Source organism: Salvia hispanica, chromosome 2, assembly GCF_029641045.1.
Source record: "Salvia hispanica isolate PSC_SH4W2 chromosome 2, Shi_PSC_v1, whole genome shotgun sequence".
Taxonomy (NCBI): Eukaryota; Viridiplantae; Streptophyta; class Magnoliopsida; order Lamiales; family Lamiaceae; genus Salvia; species Salvia hispanica.
The window spans coordinates 58,360,131-58,375,834 of NC_142693.1; the positions used below are offsets into that span (position 1 = coordinate 58,360,131).

Consider the following 15,704-nt stretch of genomic DNA (forward strand, 5'->3'; position numbering starts at 1 on the left):
GCAGCTAGCAACGTCAATCCAATGATGGATTATGAGGTAACAATCGAATCTACATCGAATATGCATGATTATGTGTCTATTTGATGTTATATCTATAGATCTAGGTTTATTGTATGAAATTGGAGTCGAATGCATAATCACCTAAATAGATCCGTTCTAGGACCTGTTTGGTTTCCGTGTCTTCCGCTGCGGTAGTCCCAACAACTGGTATCAGAGCCAATTTTTAGGCTCTGATTATGTATTTGATTAATTGAATTTTTCGAAAATTATAGTGTTAAAACTTGGGATTTTCGAAAATAATGCAATATGTGTTGGATCTATGTTTTTCTTGATTTTAATTTTGGATCTATGATATGATGTTCTAGATCGATGAAAGAATATTATGAATCTTGAATTTTATTCAAGTTTTTCACAAAAATATTCTAGATCTATGATGAACATCATTAGATCTATATATTCTAAGTAATATGTACTAGATTATATGTTTGTTGATTACATATATGTATGTGTTTAAGTGAATATATGTTTTTGAATCAAGAAATAAAGTGGTCCATGATTGAATACTTGGATCGATGAAAGAATATTATGAATCTTGAATTTTATTCGAGTTTTTTCACAAGAATATTCTAGATCTAAGCAAGTATTTATAGATCTATATTTTTATTTTCTTAATATGCAAGAATGTTTTAAATTGCTAAATGCTAGATATTTAAATATGCATATGTGTTGAACATGAAAGATTGTTACAATTTAAGAAACGATTAATTAAGATTTAAGATCGCGGTCAAGCGAAGCGACCGCGATGAATCAAGTTAATTAAATTGAAAACGACTTAATGAACGCAAGGGTTTAAACCCTAGTTGTGCTCGAACACCGGGCTGCGAATCTTGCTAGTTCGGGGATCGTCGATCCAGATCCGGTGAGCAAGGCAGCGGCGGTGGCTAAAGACGTCATCTCCGAGCAGTCACAGCTGATCAGAGGGGCTGGGGACGTCGTCGTCTTCACCGGGCAGCAGCCGTAGTCTTCGGACAGCGGCAGCTTGCTTCCCAGGCGGACTGCAGCGTCGCTACAGTCACAGGAGCTCCGGCAGCAAGCCGGGCAGCGGCTGGACAGTCGCGGGACAGCAGCTGCGTCGTCGGCGAACAGCAGCTCCGAAGGACAGCGGCGGCCCTGACTTCGGTTAGGGCAGCAGCCGCGGTGTTCTAGACAACGGAGCAGCAGAGACGGCGGCGGTCAGCGGGCGGCGGCTGCTCCAGTGGGAGCGGCAGAGGCAGCGCCGCTGCAGTGGGAGCAGCGGCGGTGGTCACGGGAGGCAGCGGAGGTCGGGCACGGCCGTGGCGGCCCAAACCCTAATTAGGGTTTTGGGTTGCGTCGTTGCGTCGTTGCGTCGTCTCGTTCTTCGTTTTTCGTGTTTTCGTTTCTTAAGGCGCAAGCTATTTATAATTGTGGTTTAAAATCCTAAACCTAGAATAATTAAAATATCTTGTGTGAATTAGAATGATTTTGCAATTAAATCAAGATTCTAATTTAAAGAGAATAATTGCCTTCTTTAAAATATTGCCAATTGATTAATTAGGTCAAATAAGTTGATTTAATTTGTTAATTAGTTGATTTTGATGGATTCTTTCCATCTAGATAATATCATGGTAATTAACATAAGGAAATTCAATATTTGATTGATCTAATTTTTGGCTTTTCCATAATCGGATGTAATTTTAAAGAATATTCTCACTATATGCTTTCATGTTTTATTTTAAGGTTTAATTGAAAATTGTCTATATTTTAATTGGTGTATTATGGAATTATTTCCTAGAAATATACCTAAGGGAAAGACATAAGTTTTTCAATTGTTTTAAACCTTTAAAATTTTCAAAAATTACATGTATAATAATTGGATGGATTTTAATTGGAATTCTATTCCTAGTTTGAATTTTGTCTTTAATATGATGTAGGTGAATTTTATTTCATCTAGATAACATCGGTTTAATTAAAGAAGTGAAAAATTCATTTGGCATTAACATGCTACTTAAATCCTAAATTATTAAAGTGTTAAATGATTAATTGGATTTTAATTGGAATTCAATTCCTAGTTTAATTTGAATTTTATCTTTAATTTTGATGAAGGTGAATTTGTTTCATCTAGATAACATCAAATGTGATTTAAAGGTATGAAAATTAATAGAGCATTAATTTTGCTATTAAAATCCTTAATTATTTATTAAGTTGAATTTTGTCTTTAATTTTGATGAAGGTGAATTTTATTTCATCTAGAAAACATCATTTTGAATTAAAGATGTAATAAGATTCTTCTTGTCATGTGATTTTATTTGAAAGCTATGAGAATTTTGATTCTCGAATTTAATTGGTGTGTTTTAAATGGATTTAGTCTTAATTGGATAAATGCGGATTTATGTATCCAAGTGGGCATTTTAAATTAAGACTTAGCTAATCTTTTATGATATACACCTAGACATTAATTTTAGGATAAGGATGGATTAATTCTATCTAAGTAAATCCTAATAGTATTAAAAGGTGATTCTAATAATCAAGATACGTTATTTTAACTGATAATGTATGATTGTTTAAGATTGGACTTAATGTCTAGATAATCTTGTTTATGTGAAGATAGAATTTTAATTCTATCTATCTATTATTTTAGATGCTTAATTAAATGATCAAGTTTCGTCATTATGTTTATGTGAACCTTTTATAAATGTGTTTACATGTTTTATTGATGATTGATGGATATTTAATTTGAGTTATGATTTTATTTGTTAAAATCTAGTTTAACTCGTGCATCGCCTATGTACTTATTGCCTTGCATGCATAGCTAGTACATGTTTAATTATTCTTTGAATGTGGATACCTGCCTTATCTGCTTAAGTGATAATTAAACTATTAAAACCACCAACAAGAAAATATGAAGCGATAATTACAACACGTTTGTATATGGCCTCCATAAAATTGGTCTTAGTGCGAAGTAGTGACCGGCCTGTCTTTACGGGAGGAACATTACCAGTTCGTAAGTTTGGACTTCTCTAGATAAAGGTTATTAAAATCGTAAAATTAGTTTTTCAGTAATATCGCGTCTGGTCTTTACCGGGGCAATATTGCTGCGAAATTATAAGGATTGTATTTTAATAATGCTTAGAGGGAGCTATAGGAGGAGGTGCTTGTCCGGTTCGACCTTTCTTTAGAGGAGTTCACGCACAAGTAAAGAATCCTTAGTGCTTAATTTTATGGTTATACGCTTTAGCAGTGTTAGTCAGCCATGCCATTCTTATGGTCTCTGGACTATCTGTCGACATTGTGGCCAGTAAAAATAATGGATTTCTTGCATGAATAAGACTCGGCTTCCTCGTAGAAGAACGTTTGTGCTTGATTTTTGTGGATGTAAAATTGATGAATTGTTTTGTGGTTATTTGCAATTCCTTGAAATTTTCCATGTTTATATTGTTGGTTTTTATTCTCAGCTTGAACGAAAGATGTTTACTACTTGGGAAGTTTATAGTGCGATCCTTAAATCGAAGGAACGCGATTCTGATTCTTATTTGGATTGGAAAAGGAGACTTGACATTGATCAGTTGGCTAGTGATTTGAGGTTGGTCCTCACTAAGGATCGCCCCTCTGCTTATTACATATCAAACAAGGAAAAGGATGCTTGTGATCGATGGAATACCGCGAGCGGTCATGTCAAGAAGTTTTTGTTGGCCTCGGTCGGCAATGCTCTTGGCAAGGTTGACAAGCCCGACAGGTCATTGATTGAAGAACCTAAATGGTTTGATGAAATGTCCACCAAGTGTCTCATGAGATCGGTGGTGAACATTTTGAGGAGAACGGTCTTGAAGGAGAACCAAGACATTAACGACTATGTCGTGGAAATGGTTGATGGTTTTGATAGGCTCGAGGAGTTGGGTGGGAAAATAGGCCCAGAAACCCAACAACTCATGATTCTCGATGGACTCCTCAAAAAGCGGAATTCGAAATTCAAAAAGCAACCGCCTCCGCTCCAATCCGCAAGGCTCTTCCCCCCCTATCAATTAAAAACAAAGGAAATGAAACACCAAATTCCCGGGTCTAAGATCATGAGTGACAAAGCAATTTCCCCAGGGAGTTTGGTGCTTCGAAAAATATTTTTGGAAGATTAAAATTTTAATTTGTTTGGATTTTCTCGTTTTTAGAAAGCAACTAAACTATTTACATAGCAAATGAGTATCCTCAAGATTTCCTAGGTCAGTGTAAATATAAATTTTGTTCCCCACTTTACCTGACCTAGGAATGTATTGAGGATATCCACTTGCCTGGCCATCCTAAGAAATAATAGCAGATGCATGTAGTGACGTCTCTTCTACCACATGCATATCTGTATTATCTCTGTATACCTTCACTCTGTGCCCATTTACCAGGAAAGGAACTGAGTTTGGGGCGTTCCCTTGAATCTCTACAGCTCCATTTGCTCGAAGGCAAACGATCGTGTATGGCCCTATCCACTTGGTTTTCAACTTACCAGGCATTAGCTTCAGCCGGGATTGAAAAAGGAGTACTTTCTGCCCTACCCGAAGTTCCTTGACTCAGAGATTCTTATCATGCCAGAGCTTGGTTCTTTCTTTATACCACATGGCCTAGTCGAATGCCTCCAGTCTTAGTTCCTCTAATTCCTGTAGCTGCAGTTTCCGTTCCTCTTCACAGGCCTGTGCCTTCATATTCATCTCTTTCACAGCCCAGTAAGCCCTATGCTCCACTTCCACGGGTAAATAGCACATTTTCCCGAACACCAATCTGTACGGTGACATCCCGATTGATGTCTTATAAGCAGTCCTATACGCCCAGAGAGCATCGTCGAGGTGCTTACTCCAATCTTTCCTTGTGGTGTTCACCGTTTTTTCCAATATGCTCTTGATTTCTGTATTTGAGATTTCTGTCTGACCATTCGACTGGGGATGATAGGGTGTAGACAACCGATGATGTACGCCATACTTTCTCATCAAAGCTTCTATTGTGCGGTTTCAAAAGTGCGTACATTGGTCCGAGATGATGGGTCTGGGCACCCCATACCTATTGAAAATATTGGCCCGCAAGAATTTAGCTACCTCCTTTGACTCACAGGTGGGTGTAGCCTTTGCTTCTATCCATTTGGATACATAATCCACCGCAACCAAAATGTATGTATTCCCATATGAAGATGGAAAAGGGCCCATAAATTCCATGCCCCAAACATCAAAAATTTCACAGACTATTATCGGAGTTTGCGGCATCTCATCTCTTCTAGAAATTCCCCCGGTCAGTTGACATCTTACACAGACTTGACAAAACTCAAAAGAGTCCTTATTCAGAGTTGGCCAATAAAATCCACTGTCCAAAACTTTCCTGGCAGTTTTCCTAGGCCCAAAATGCCCCCCACAGGCTAAGGCATGACAGTGGTTCAAGACATCCTTCTGTTCCCATTCTGGAATGCATCGTCGGATAATCTAATCTGCGCACATCTTCCAAAGGTATGGATCATCCCAAAAGTAGTATTTGGCTTCACTCTTTAGCTTCATTTTCTTGGCCCGAGAAATTTCATCGGAACCTGGCAGTTCTCCAGTGACTAAGTAATTCGCCAGGTCAGCGAACCATGGCTCTGCATTCATCGGACGCTTCCCCTTGTGTGATGTTCCTAGACCTGTTACTGTGAACATTGTTTCCCAGTCAATAGACCTAGCAGATTTCCATATATAATAAAGATGTTCCTCGGGGAAGGCATCGGGTATAGCCTCATCCGTATCCCCTTGGAATATTCAGCTTAAATGATCTGCCATTTGTTCTCCATCCCTTTCTTGTCTTTCACCTCCCAATCAAATTCTTGCAGCAACAACACCCATCTGATCAACCTTGGCTTAGACTCCCTCTTGGCCAAGAGATACTTGATTGCAGCGTGATCAGTGTAGACTATCACTTTCGACCCTGAGAGATACGGTCGAAATATCTCGAATGAGTATACCACTGCTAACATTTCTTTTTCTATGGTATCATAGTTCTTCTGAGCCTGGTTGAGGGTCTTCGAGGCATAAAAGATGACATAGCTTTCCCCGTCAATCCTCTGACCTAGGACTGCTCCCACTGCAAAATCACTCGCATCACACATCACTTCAAACGGGTAATTCCAGTCTGGTGCGCGTATTATCGGGGTGGAGACAAGTCTATCCTTCAGCATTTGGAATGCCTTCTTGCATCATTCATCGAAATCAAACTCCACATCATTGTGCAAGAGATGCGTTAGCGGTTGGGCGATTTTTGCAAAATCCTTGATAAACCTTCTATAAAAACCTGTGTGACCCAGGACTCCTCTAACCTCCTTCTGATTCGTGGGGTAAGGCAGTTTCAAGATTACATCCACCTTGGCTTTATCAACTTGAATCCCTCTCTCAGACACCACATGACCGAGGACTATTCCTTCTGGTACCATGAAATGGCATTTCTCGAAGTTTATGACTAAATTCTTCTCCTGACACCTTCTCAATACCAGATCCAAATTGGCCAAGCATGCATCGAAGGAATTTCCATACACCGTGAAGTCATCCATAAAAATTTCAATGCATACCTCCAATAGGTCTGAGAAGATGCTCATCATACAACGCTGGAATGTTCCAGGTGCATTGCATAATCCAAACGACATTCTTCTATATGCATAAGTGCCAAAAGGGCAAGTAAAGGTTGTCTTCTCCTGATCTTCCGGATCCACATATATCTGGAAGTATCCACTGTATCCGTCTAGGAAGAAAAAATATTGCTTTACAGCCAACCTCTCTAACATCTGGTCAATAAAGGGCAAAGGAAAATGATCCTTTTTAGTGGCTTCATTAAACTTCCTGTAATCAATGCACATTCTCCATCCCGTCACCAATCTAGTAGGCACCAACTCATTCTTGTCGTTTTCAACAACTTGTATCCCCGACTTCTTTGGCACCATGTGGACTGGGCTGACCCATTCGTTGTCTGGAATCGAATAAATAATCCCCAAGGATAGCAACTTTAACACTTCCTTCAGAACTTCTTTCCTCATGTTTGGGTTTAGCTTGCGCTGTGGGTCTCTACGCGCCTTCGTCCCCTCTTCCAGTCGGATGTGGTGCATGCAAAGATCAGGGCTGATTGCCACCAAGTCAGAGAGCGTCCACCCTATGGCTTTCTTGTTCCTTCGGATCACTTCTAGTAGATCATTCTCCTGCTCCGCTGTCAAGTGGCTGTTGATGGTCACTGGGAATGTTTCATCTTCCCCAAGGTAGGCATACTTCAGTGTCTCGGGTAGTTTCTTCAACTCCTTCTTTGGTGTGATGGCTTCTTGGGGCAGGGGGTTTTTCTCCAGACTTCTTGTTGCTATCTCATCCAAATTGGTTCTTTCGTCTGGACCTTTCACCTGAACAGACCCCGTAGACTCGAATGACAGTGGTTGGTGGCAAAACGCCATGATCGCTTCATTGATCTGTTCATCTGTCATGTTCCGAGTCAATAGGGTTTCACACCATCCTGCCACCTCCTTATCAACAGACTGACTCAGCTCTGAATTGTTAAACTGTTCCTGCATCAATTCAGTCTCAAGATATTCCTGGACCAGGGGGTTAATGACATCGACAGAATGCAAATTCTCAACATCCAATGGTTTTTTCATGGCTTCATCGATGTTAAATGTGTATTTTTCCCCATGATAATCCAGGAATATTGTTCCATCAAACACATCTATTATATTCTTAGCGGTGCGTAAGAATGGCCTTCCTAAAAGCACTCCGCTAGACTCAGCAGATTCATTATCACTCATTTTTATCACATGAAAACCAGCTGGGTACAGGAAATCATGCACTTTTACTATCACATTCTCCAACACACCTTCGGGTGAAATGCATGTTATATCGGCTAACTGAATTACCACTTTCGTATCCACCAGACTTACTCCTATCAACTTCTTATAGATTGAAAGTGGTAACACATTAATCGAGGCTCCTACGTCACACATAGCATGCTCAATTTTTATGTCACCCAGAGAAATAGGCAAAGTGAACATACCTGGGTCTGTGCATTTTGATGGCATCCTCCTCTTCTGTATCACAGCCGACACATTCTCTCCAATCACTATCTTCACATCCGGTTTAGTTTTTCCAGCAATGAACTCCTTGATGAATTTGCTAAAAGTAGGCAGCTTCATAGCTTGTGGGAAGGACAGATTAATCTCCAGCTTGCCGAAAATCTCCATAAAGTCTTCGGTATCGTCCTTCTTCTTTTTGGCTTCCCCCCGATGAGGGAATGGCTTTGTACGCTTCAACGTTCCTGCTAGATCTGGGACGGATGACTCACCGACTTTTTTCCTTCCTTCCTTAATCTCCACTTTAGGCTCTAGGTCTAGGAAAAATGGATCAGCCATCCGAGGTAGCGGTTTCTCTAGATCCCCCTTTTGAAGACCGCCTTCTGCTCTGATATTGCTTACCTCAGTATCCTCTAAGTCAGGGCCTTGCCTTCCTTGCTCGTCAATGGAGGTGTACTCTCATCATCCTTCATCACCGGACCTTCATAGCCCCGTCCGTACCTCAGAGTTATTTGACTAATATTTGCCTGGTCAGGTGGTTTCACTGAAGCTGGTATCCTTCCTGCATGTCCCCTTATCTCATTCAATGAAGTGGCCAATTGTGACATTTGCTTGGCTAACATATCCATAGCAGACTTATGCTCTAGTTGAGCATCTTGAATCTTGTGCACCACATCATTGTTTGTTTGCATATTGTTCTGCATGTGCTGTTGAGAGCTGACTAGGTCATGTATCATCTCATCCAGATTCCTCTGAGGCTTGTAGTTTGATTGATTTGAACTTAACCCCTGATTGTGGCTCGGTCCGTTCCCCTGGTTTGGGCGATAATTACCCTGACCTCCTTGATTGTTGCTGAACTGGTTCCCTGACCCTTGATTTCCTTGGTGTGCATGCTGGAAATTCTGATTGTTTCCAGTGGCGTTCCTCTGATGTGGTGGCACGTAAGAGCTCCCTTGATTACTCTGGTTCCTATTTTTCCAATTGGACTGGTCCCCTTGATTGCGATAACTCCAATTATTCGGTCCTTCCTGGTTTTTCCCTGACCAGTTTGAATTCTGTTGGGGTCCGTCCTGACCACGGTTAGGCCAGTTTTGTTGGTTCTCTGCTGGACCTGGGTACTGTAGCTGGAGCTGTTGGTTTCCGTCTGCCCATCTAGAACAAGGGTTGTCTCTCCATGGTGCCTCCTTGATCTTCCACTGATTCCAGCTTGTATTCTGATTACTTTGATTCCAAGTCCCTACTGCATTTACCTGGGCTGGGAACTCTCCATTGGTGGTGGACCATAATAGAGCTGGAGTTGATTTTCCTCTGGACCTGGCGACTTCTCTGTCTCCTGCAAGGTCGGGGAATTTTTTTTCTCAATCGCACTGAGAAGTGCATTCTCCAACCGATCTATCTTGTCCCCAACTCCTTCTCCTTCTTGTTCATTGATTGCGTTTGCTGAACCTCTCCTCATGATACGCGGGTGATCATATGCCTTATTTGCGTCGACCAGTCTTCCCAAAATCTCTCGTGCTTCACTTGCCTTGTTCTTTGTAAAATTTCCCCCGCTCGAGGAATTCATTAAGTCCTTCGACTCAGGATTAGCTCCTTCGTAGAACAAGTAAAAAGTCTCAGCCTCCATCATCCTATGGTTGGGACAGGCGTCGACTATCCCCTTAAATCGAGACCAGTATTGACTCAAGGACTCATCGTAATCCTGCTTGCATTCCTGAATCTCCTTCTTCAGGGCATTTGTTTTGTTGGACGGGAAGAAATAATCCAGGAATTCCAACTTGAAATCCTTCCATGTGTTGATCGAGTCTGGTGGGATCCTCAGCAGCCAAGTATTAGCCTCCCCTTTAAGGGCAAACGAGACTGCACGCAAACGGTAGTCCTCTTCAGTAGTCTCGTTGGGTCGCTTTTGGATACTGCACAGCTTACTAAACTCGTATAGGAATTCGTAAGGACATTCATTCCTTCGTCCAGAGAATGTAGGTAGAACACCCAACACATTTTTCTTGATATCAATAGACCTCTGGCGCGGGTTTGAGACTATGGCATGGGCGGGCTCTCCGTCCAGATGCGCGGTGAGTGAACCTATCTCTGGATCGGGATCCTCCAAATGTGCCATATCTACGTCTTCCTCTTCCTCGGGTTCGGAGTGCTCTGTTTCTGGAGACGACTTCGGGTCTTCTCCTCCTGATGAACTCCACTCCTTTTCACTTTCTGATTCGAATGAGAATGGATCTACTGTCGTAAACCCTGATCTGGTGGTGATGGTGGATATTGATTCCTTAACCTGCCACCTGACTTCAGCGTCCTTTGACCCAGACGGGTTACTCCAGCTCCCAAACCGTGAGCCTTTGCTCATAAATTGCCAAGAAAAACAAATAACAGAAATTAAAACTATATACACCAAATCTTCAAACACGTAAACAAACTACGCCATCCATCCCCGGCAACGACGCCATTTGAAGAGCTTTTCCATAGTGTGTGGTGATTAAGAGCTAATAATGGTCAGCGAAAGAGTGTTCTAAAATTAATGAAGAGAACCCTCGGTCCAGGGAATCCGCTAGACACTGGGTCTAGGAACTCAGTGAACCTTAAGCTACCTGTCGTTGGGCACACAATCGCTATCTTAACTCCCTCTTCAAAAACCCTCAACCCGCTTTAGTTAAGAAAACTAGTACATGGAAGTAGGGATCGAATCCACATAGATGAATGCGCAAGTAAACATGTTCAAAGACTCGGGAACTATTTTTTTGTTGGCTGCTGCCATGCAATTTTGTGGTTGAGCTTTAATTCCTAGACTTGGTAATTGAAATATTCTACTCTAACAGCTAGATCTAGGCAGAAACATAAAAACATGCATATTAATCGAAATAGAGCGAGACAATTGCTAGATCGAACGAACAGTTTCCTAAATTAACCTAAACTTGGGAAAGAAGCTAAATGTGGGGACCATTTTCTGAAAAAGGTAGAGTACGATTGAAAAGCTGCAAAATAACTAACTAAAGAACTTAACTAACAACGACATCATCTTCTCCAACATTTATCACGAAACAACCAGTTAAAACAGGGCAAGAACGCAGATCGAAGCAAAGTAAACGAAATTAAACCGACAGAAATTAAGAACAGTTAAAACTAAAGCAGATCTACAACTACTAGACAAGGCAAACCGAGAATGCAAAATTAAAAAACTAAATGAAGCGAAAACAAGCAGATCCAACCACGGGACGCTTAATCCACTCCGGATCCAAGCCATCCATAACAACCAAACATCATTTCCACCTCCGATCCTCACAATGCTACGTAGATTCAACCGATCACAAACAATTCCTTACAAAACAACTCCAAGCTCAGATCATCCAACAATAATCAGCAAATCAAACCCAAAACAACACGATAAGATAAACGAAACATAAACAGACATATCCATTGCAAATTACGAAATATCCAACGATAGAAACAACACCAAAGCCGAGCCTCGAACAGCGAGGACTCGGCGAGTACCAAAAGTAGACAGAAAATTAAAAGACAATTGTTTCTTCGCCTCCTTAGAGACGGTGTTGCACCATAAACTTCTGCTGAAATGAGAACCCCCCTCCGATTTCCCCCAAGTGTGTGAGTGTGTAGAGAAAAATAGAAAACTAAGCTAGGAGCTGAAAGTGATCGTCCTTCATGTTGATTGCGTGCTCCTTTTTATAGTGGATAAAGCTTCTTGACTGTTCTTGTAGTTCCCATTTTTCCCTTTGATTCGATGCTCCTTTGTCTAGCGCTTCTTCCTTGTTCCGCTTATTTTTCCTGCCAGCTTCCTCCACCAGGCGATCTCTGTCTTTTTCCTGGGGCTGGCGATTTCTCTACACACCTGGCTCAAAAAGGTTTGTTAGATCCAGAAAATCGTAGAATATATCCCTATAACCAATGCATGAAATTAGCCTTATCACTTCCTTTGAGATGACCCGAACAATTATGTAAAAAGAATAAAAGTGGGCTCCTTTTGAGTCACAAGACTCACAATGTAATGAAGATTAATCACTTTTGAAGGCTAAAATTAACTACATGTGAGATTGTAAGGTGTGGACACTATGAAGTCAACATTACATAATTGTTTCATGGGTTTAGTACATCAGTAGGGTACAAACCTGAAGTCATGCGAGAGAGGTGTAAAGAATGAGAAGAAATCATATATCCTCATGTAATGAAAAACCCCATACGATGAGGATCCTATAGAAGCATGAAAGAATATCATAGAGTTCCTTCCACCCACTTTCCTCAATGCAAAAGCTCTCTTGTGGAGATCATTGCAACTTAATAGAGTTATTAAGCTTTACCTATTGCAACATAAGCTTACAAAAACGGTGATTCGAACTTTAACAAATCAAGGTGATTATCAAACGTTGGCTTATACAACACTCCATTTGCGTGTTCTGTATCCATCTCTGGACGGATTGGGCTTGCCATTGATCGAGCATTTGCTCCATCCGGTTCCATCTTTCTTCATCCAGCTGCCACCTCAAGGTTTGAATCGCCAATCTCTCATCACTTAGTGCTTGCATTCGGCCAAGGCGAGCATTATCACTATGATGTGACTCTCACAGAGGATCACTATCCTCTCCCAATAGTTGGGCAAGTGTGAATGTAACGACCCGCCCATCTAGGGTATAATAAATGCGGCGATCGTTAACTAGGCGGACTTGAATGCATCAAAGATCATGGGCTAGGGTTCCATTTTAAAAGGGATTTAGCCAAAGCATTTAATGAACAATTGAGTAGAAGAAGAAATAATGCCTTAGCATTGAAATCCAAAAAGACTATTACAATAAATGCTCCAAAATAGCAAAGGTTCCAAAATAGACTCATCTGTTTCATGTTCAAAAATATTCCCACGTACTAAAAGAGTTTATACCCAACCAAAGATCACAAGTTTTCATAATATAGCAGAAGCGATCAAGAGAGAAGTGAGGCTATGTATGGAGACACAACGACACTTTAAGTACCAACAGCTCATCTTATTATTTCCTACTCAACACCGCCGCCCGCTCGTCACCGCTCAACCTGCACATAGGGAAAACACATGCAGGGCTGAGTACTATAAACATACTCAGTGGACTCATGCCGAAAACAGTTTTATCACAAATATAGTTATCATGCCATTCTCAAGTGTCCATCGAGGTTTTAACTTTAGAAAGACCCGAGGCACCAAAATGTTTTCTTTATCAAATATCACGGTCGCGCAACCATTTTTCTCATAGACGTTTACCATATCCTCATTCTACATGACAAGGACTGCGGCCGCAATCCAGGTCACTAGACCGGCCGACCCGTACGCCAGCACTCGGTCTAACATTGGTGTACACTAACCCAAGTAGAGTTTGCGGCTCTACAAGGATCCGAATTCGATTAAATCAATAGTGGCATAGCCACGAGGGATAGGCACGACAAAACAAATCAAGGCATGATAACACATATCTCATTCTCATCAATATCAGTTTAGGACAATGTCCTTATTTTAAAAGAAAGCCCACCTCGTCGGCTTATCTCGCAAGTATTCTCTTCTCCTCGTTTATCACGCTGAGAGTGCGAAGTATCACCTTTAAATTAGGCGTATCACAAATCAGATTCAATCATTGATTTCAAATCATGCATGTCTCCCATATTTCCCTTTTTCCCATCGATTATTTTCAAAATCATCAATCAAAATCAAAGTATGCTTAGCATATCATTTTTATTCAAATAACAACTCCAATTTCACCATTAAATCGTGTCACGCATGAGTGTTCCACACACACAACACACGCACACGAACATCACACTTGTGCACGCCGACCGAGGCGTGCACGCACACACACGGTCTCGCACACACACACTTGCACACATATATCCCAAAATTCATCAATTTAATTTCCCCTTCACTCAATCTATATGCATGTGGAAACAAGAATACCGATTAATCGGTAGGAGAAGAGGAGATCAATAATTAAAGTACCTTTTCCAAAAGAACAAACGGTAGAAACAAGGAATTAGTCTTGATTCTTCAATAATCTCTTGAATTTCACTTGAATTCTTCACAATTGATGAAGAAATCTTGAAGAAAACTTGAAGAAAACTTGGAGAGAGTGGAGGAGTAATTTTCGAAAATAATGGGGAGAGTGGGCGCCGGTTTCTTGATCTCTAGGGTTTAGGATCTCTCCTATTTATAGAGTGCCAAAATAATATCCCAATAATTAATTAAATAAAAGATTTGGGAGAGATATTGGGGAAGTGGCGTTGAATTGGTTGAGAAGAATGAGGATTTCGAAAATTATAGGCTATTTATTTAGCCTATAATTAAATTCAGATATTTTACGGAGTAGAATAATATATCACGGAGCAAGAATAATTATTTAAACTCCCCAAATAATAGGAAAAGTGGCGTGTATTTTTGACTTCTTCAAAGGGATTCAAAATCAAATCCTAATTTAATTAGGATATGGCAATATCTTCTTAGATTTGGCAAGATATGCTAGGATATTTTAGCATATTTATATTTATTCATGGAATAGAATAAATAAGGGATCAAATAAAATAATATAAAAATAATCCCTTCCTCCACAAAATAGGAGATCTCGAAAATCTCCTAGAAATATTAGGGGTTTCGAAAATTCCACCAACAAATAAGGAATAATCGGACTTTGGATTAAATTCGGATAATTATCCCAAGCAATAAATTAAATCCAAGAAAAATAGGATTTCTTCTCCAAATAAAAATAGGAGGGATCGAATAACTCCACATGATTAAATAATGCTCCTATTAAATTCTCACTCATCCCTTAGGAAAATAATTCACCCACAATTATATTTCTCCGCATCAAATATTCACACCAAGCCAATCATTTCTTCACTTTCTCTTCTTTTTCTCAACGCATTGACCTTTCAACGGCCACGTCATATTTTCCCATCTTTGACTATTCAATAGCCACGTCAACATTTCAACAAGTTGACTATTCAACTCAATCTCAATTCTCATACGCAATTAGGTCACAAAGACACTATGCAATTAATTACTCATCAAATAATTCACATATCATAGCATTTAAGGCATTTAATGCAAAAATTTTATAACCCGAAAATTAGGGTTTGAAAAAGTGGGGCGTTACATTCCACCACCCTTAAAAGAAATTTCGTCCCGAAATTTGGTACCTCATGGAAAAAGATCCGGGTACAGTTCCATCATCTTGTCTTCAAGCTTCCACGTGGCTTCTTCATATTACTTTCACGCTAGCAATGGATTTATTTCTCAAGTTCTGAACCTTTCGGTCCAAGTTCATTTGGGGTTTCCCTTCGTAGCTCAAGTCGGAATTCAACGCGACTTCTTTGTAGTGAATCACGTGCTTCGGATCAAACACATATTTTCGCAACTGCGATACGTGAAAGACGTTGTGCACGTTTCCAAGACTTGGCGGTAGCGCCAATCGATAGGTTACGGGTCCTATTCCTTCTAGAATTTCGTAAGGCCCAATAAAACGTGGTTTCAATTTTCCTTTAACGCCAAAACGTGTTATCCCTTTCGACGGAGACACTTTAAGAAAACTTTATCACCGACTTGAAATTGTAAGTCAGTTCGTCGGACGTCAGCGTATGACTTTTGTCTGTCCTGGGCTTCCTTTATTCTCACACGAATTTGTCG

General features: G+C 40.5%; 2 protein-coding genes across 2 annotated transcripts; both read right to left on the reverse strand.

The window, feature by feature from the left end:
* Window positions 1–4,622: 4,622 nt before the first annotated feature.
* On the reverse strand, window positions 4,623–6,193 carry LOC148932770 (uncharacterized). Its single transcript, XM_089065220.1, has 3 exons — window positions 5,871–6,193; window positions 5,091–5,292; window positions 4,623–4,934 (listed from the first exon to the last, which is right to left on the reverse strand). Exons 1-3 carry the CDS (start codon window positions 6,191–6,193, stop codon window positions 4,623–4,625), a joined length of 837 nt encoding a protein of 278 aa, XP_088921346.1.
* An 18-nt stretch (window positions 6,194–6,211) lies between these two features.
* Window positions 6,212–8,392, reverse strand: LOC148932771 (uncharacterized). The gene is made up of 4 exons (XM_089065221.1): window positions 8,038–8,392; window positions 7,901–7,974; window positions 6,965–7,582; window positions 6,212–6,793 (listed from the first exon to the last, which is right to left on the reverse strand). Exons 1-4 carry the CDS (start codon window positions 8,390–8,392, stop codon window positions 6,212–6,214), a joined length of 1,629 nt encoding a protein of 542 aa, XP_088921347.1.
* Window positions 8,393–15,704: the final 7,312 nt, after the last annotated feature.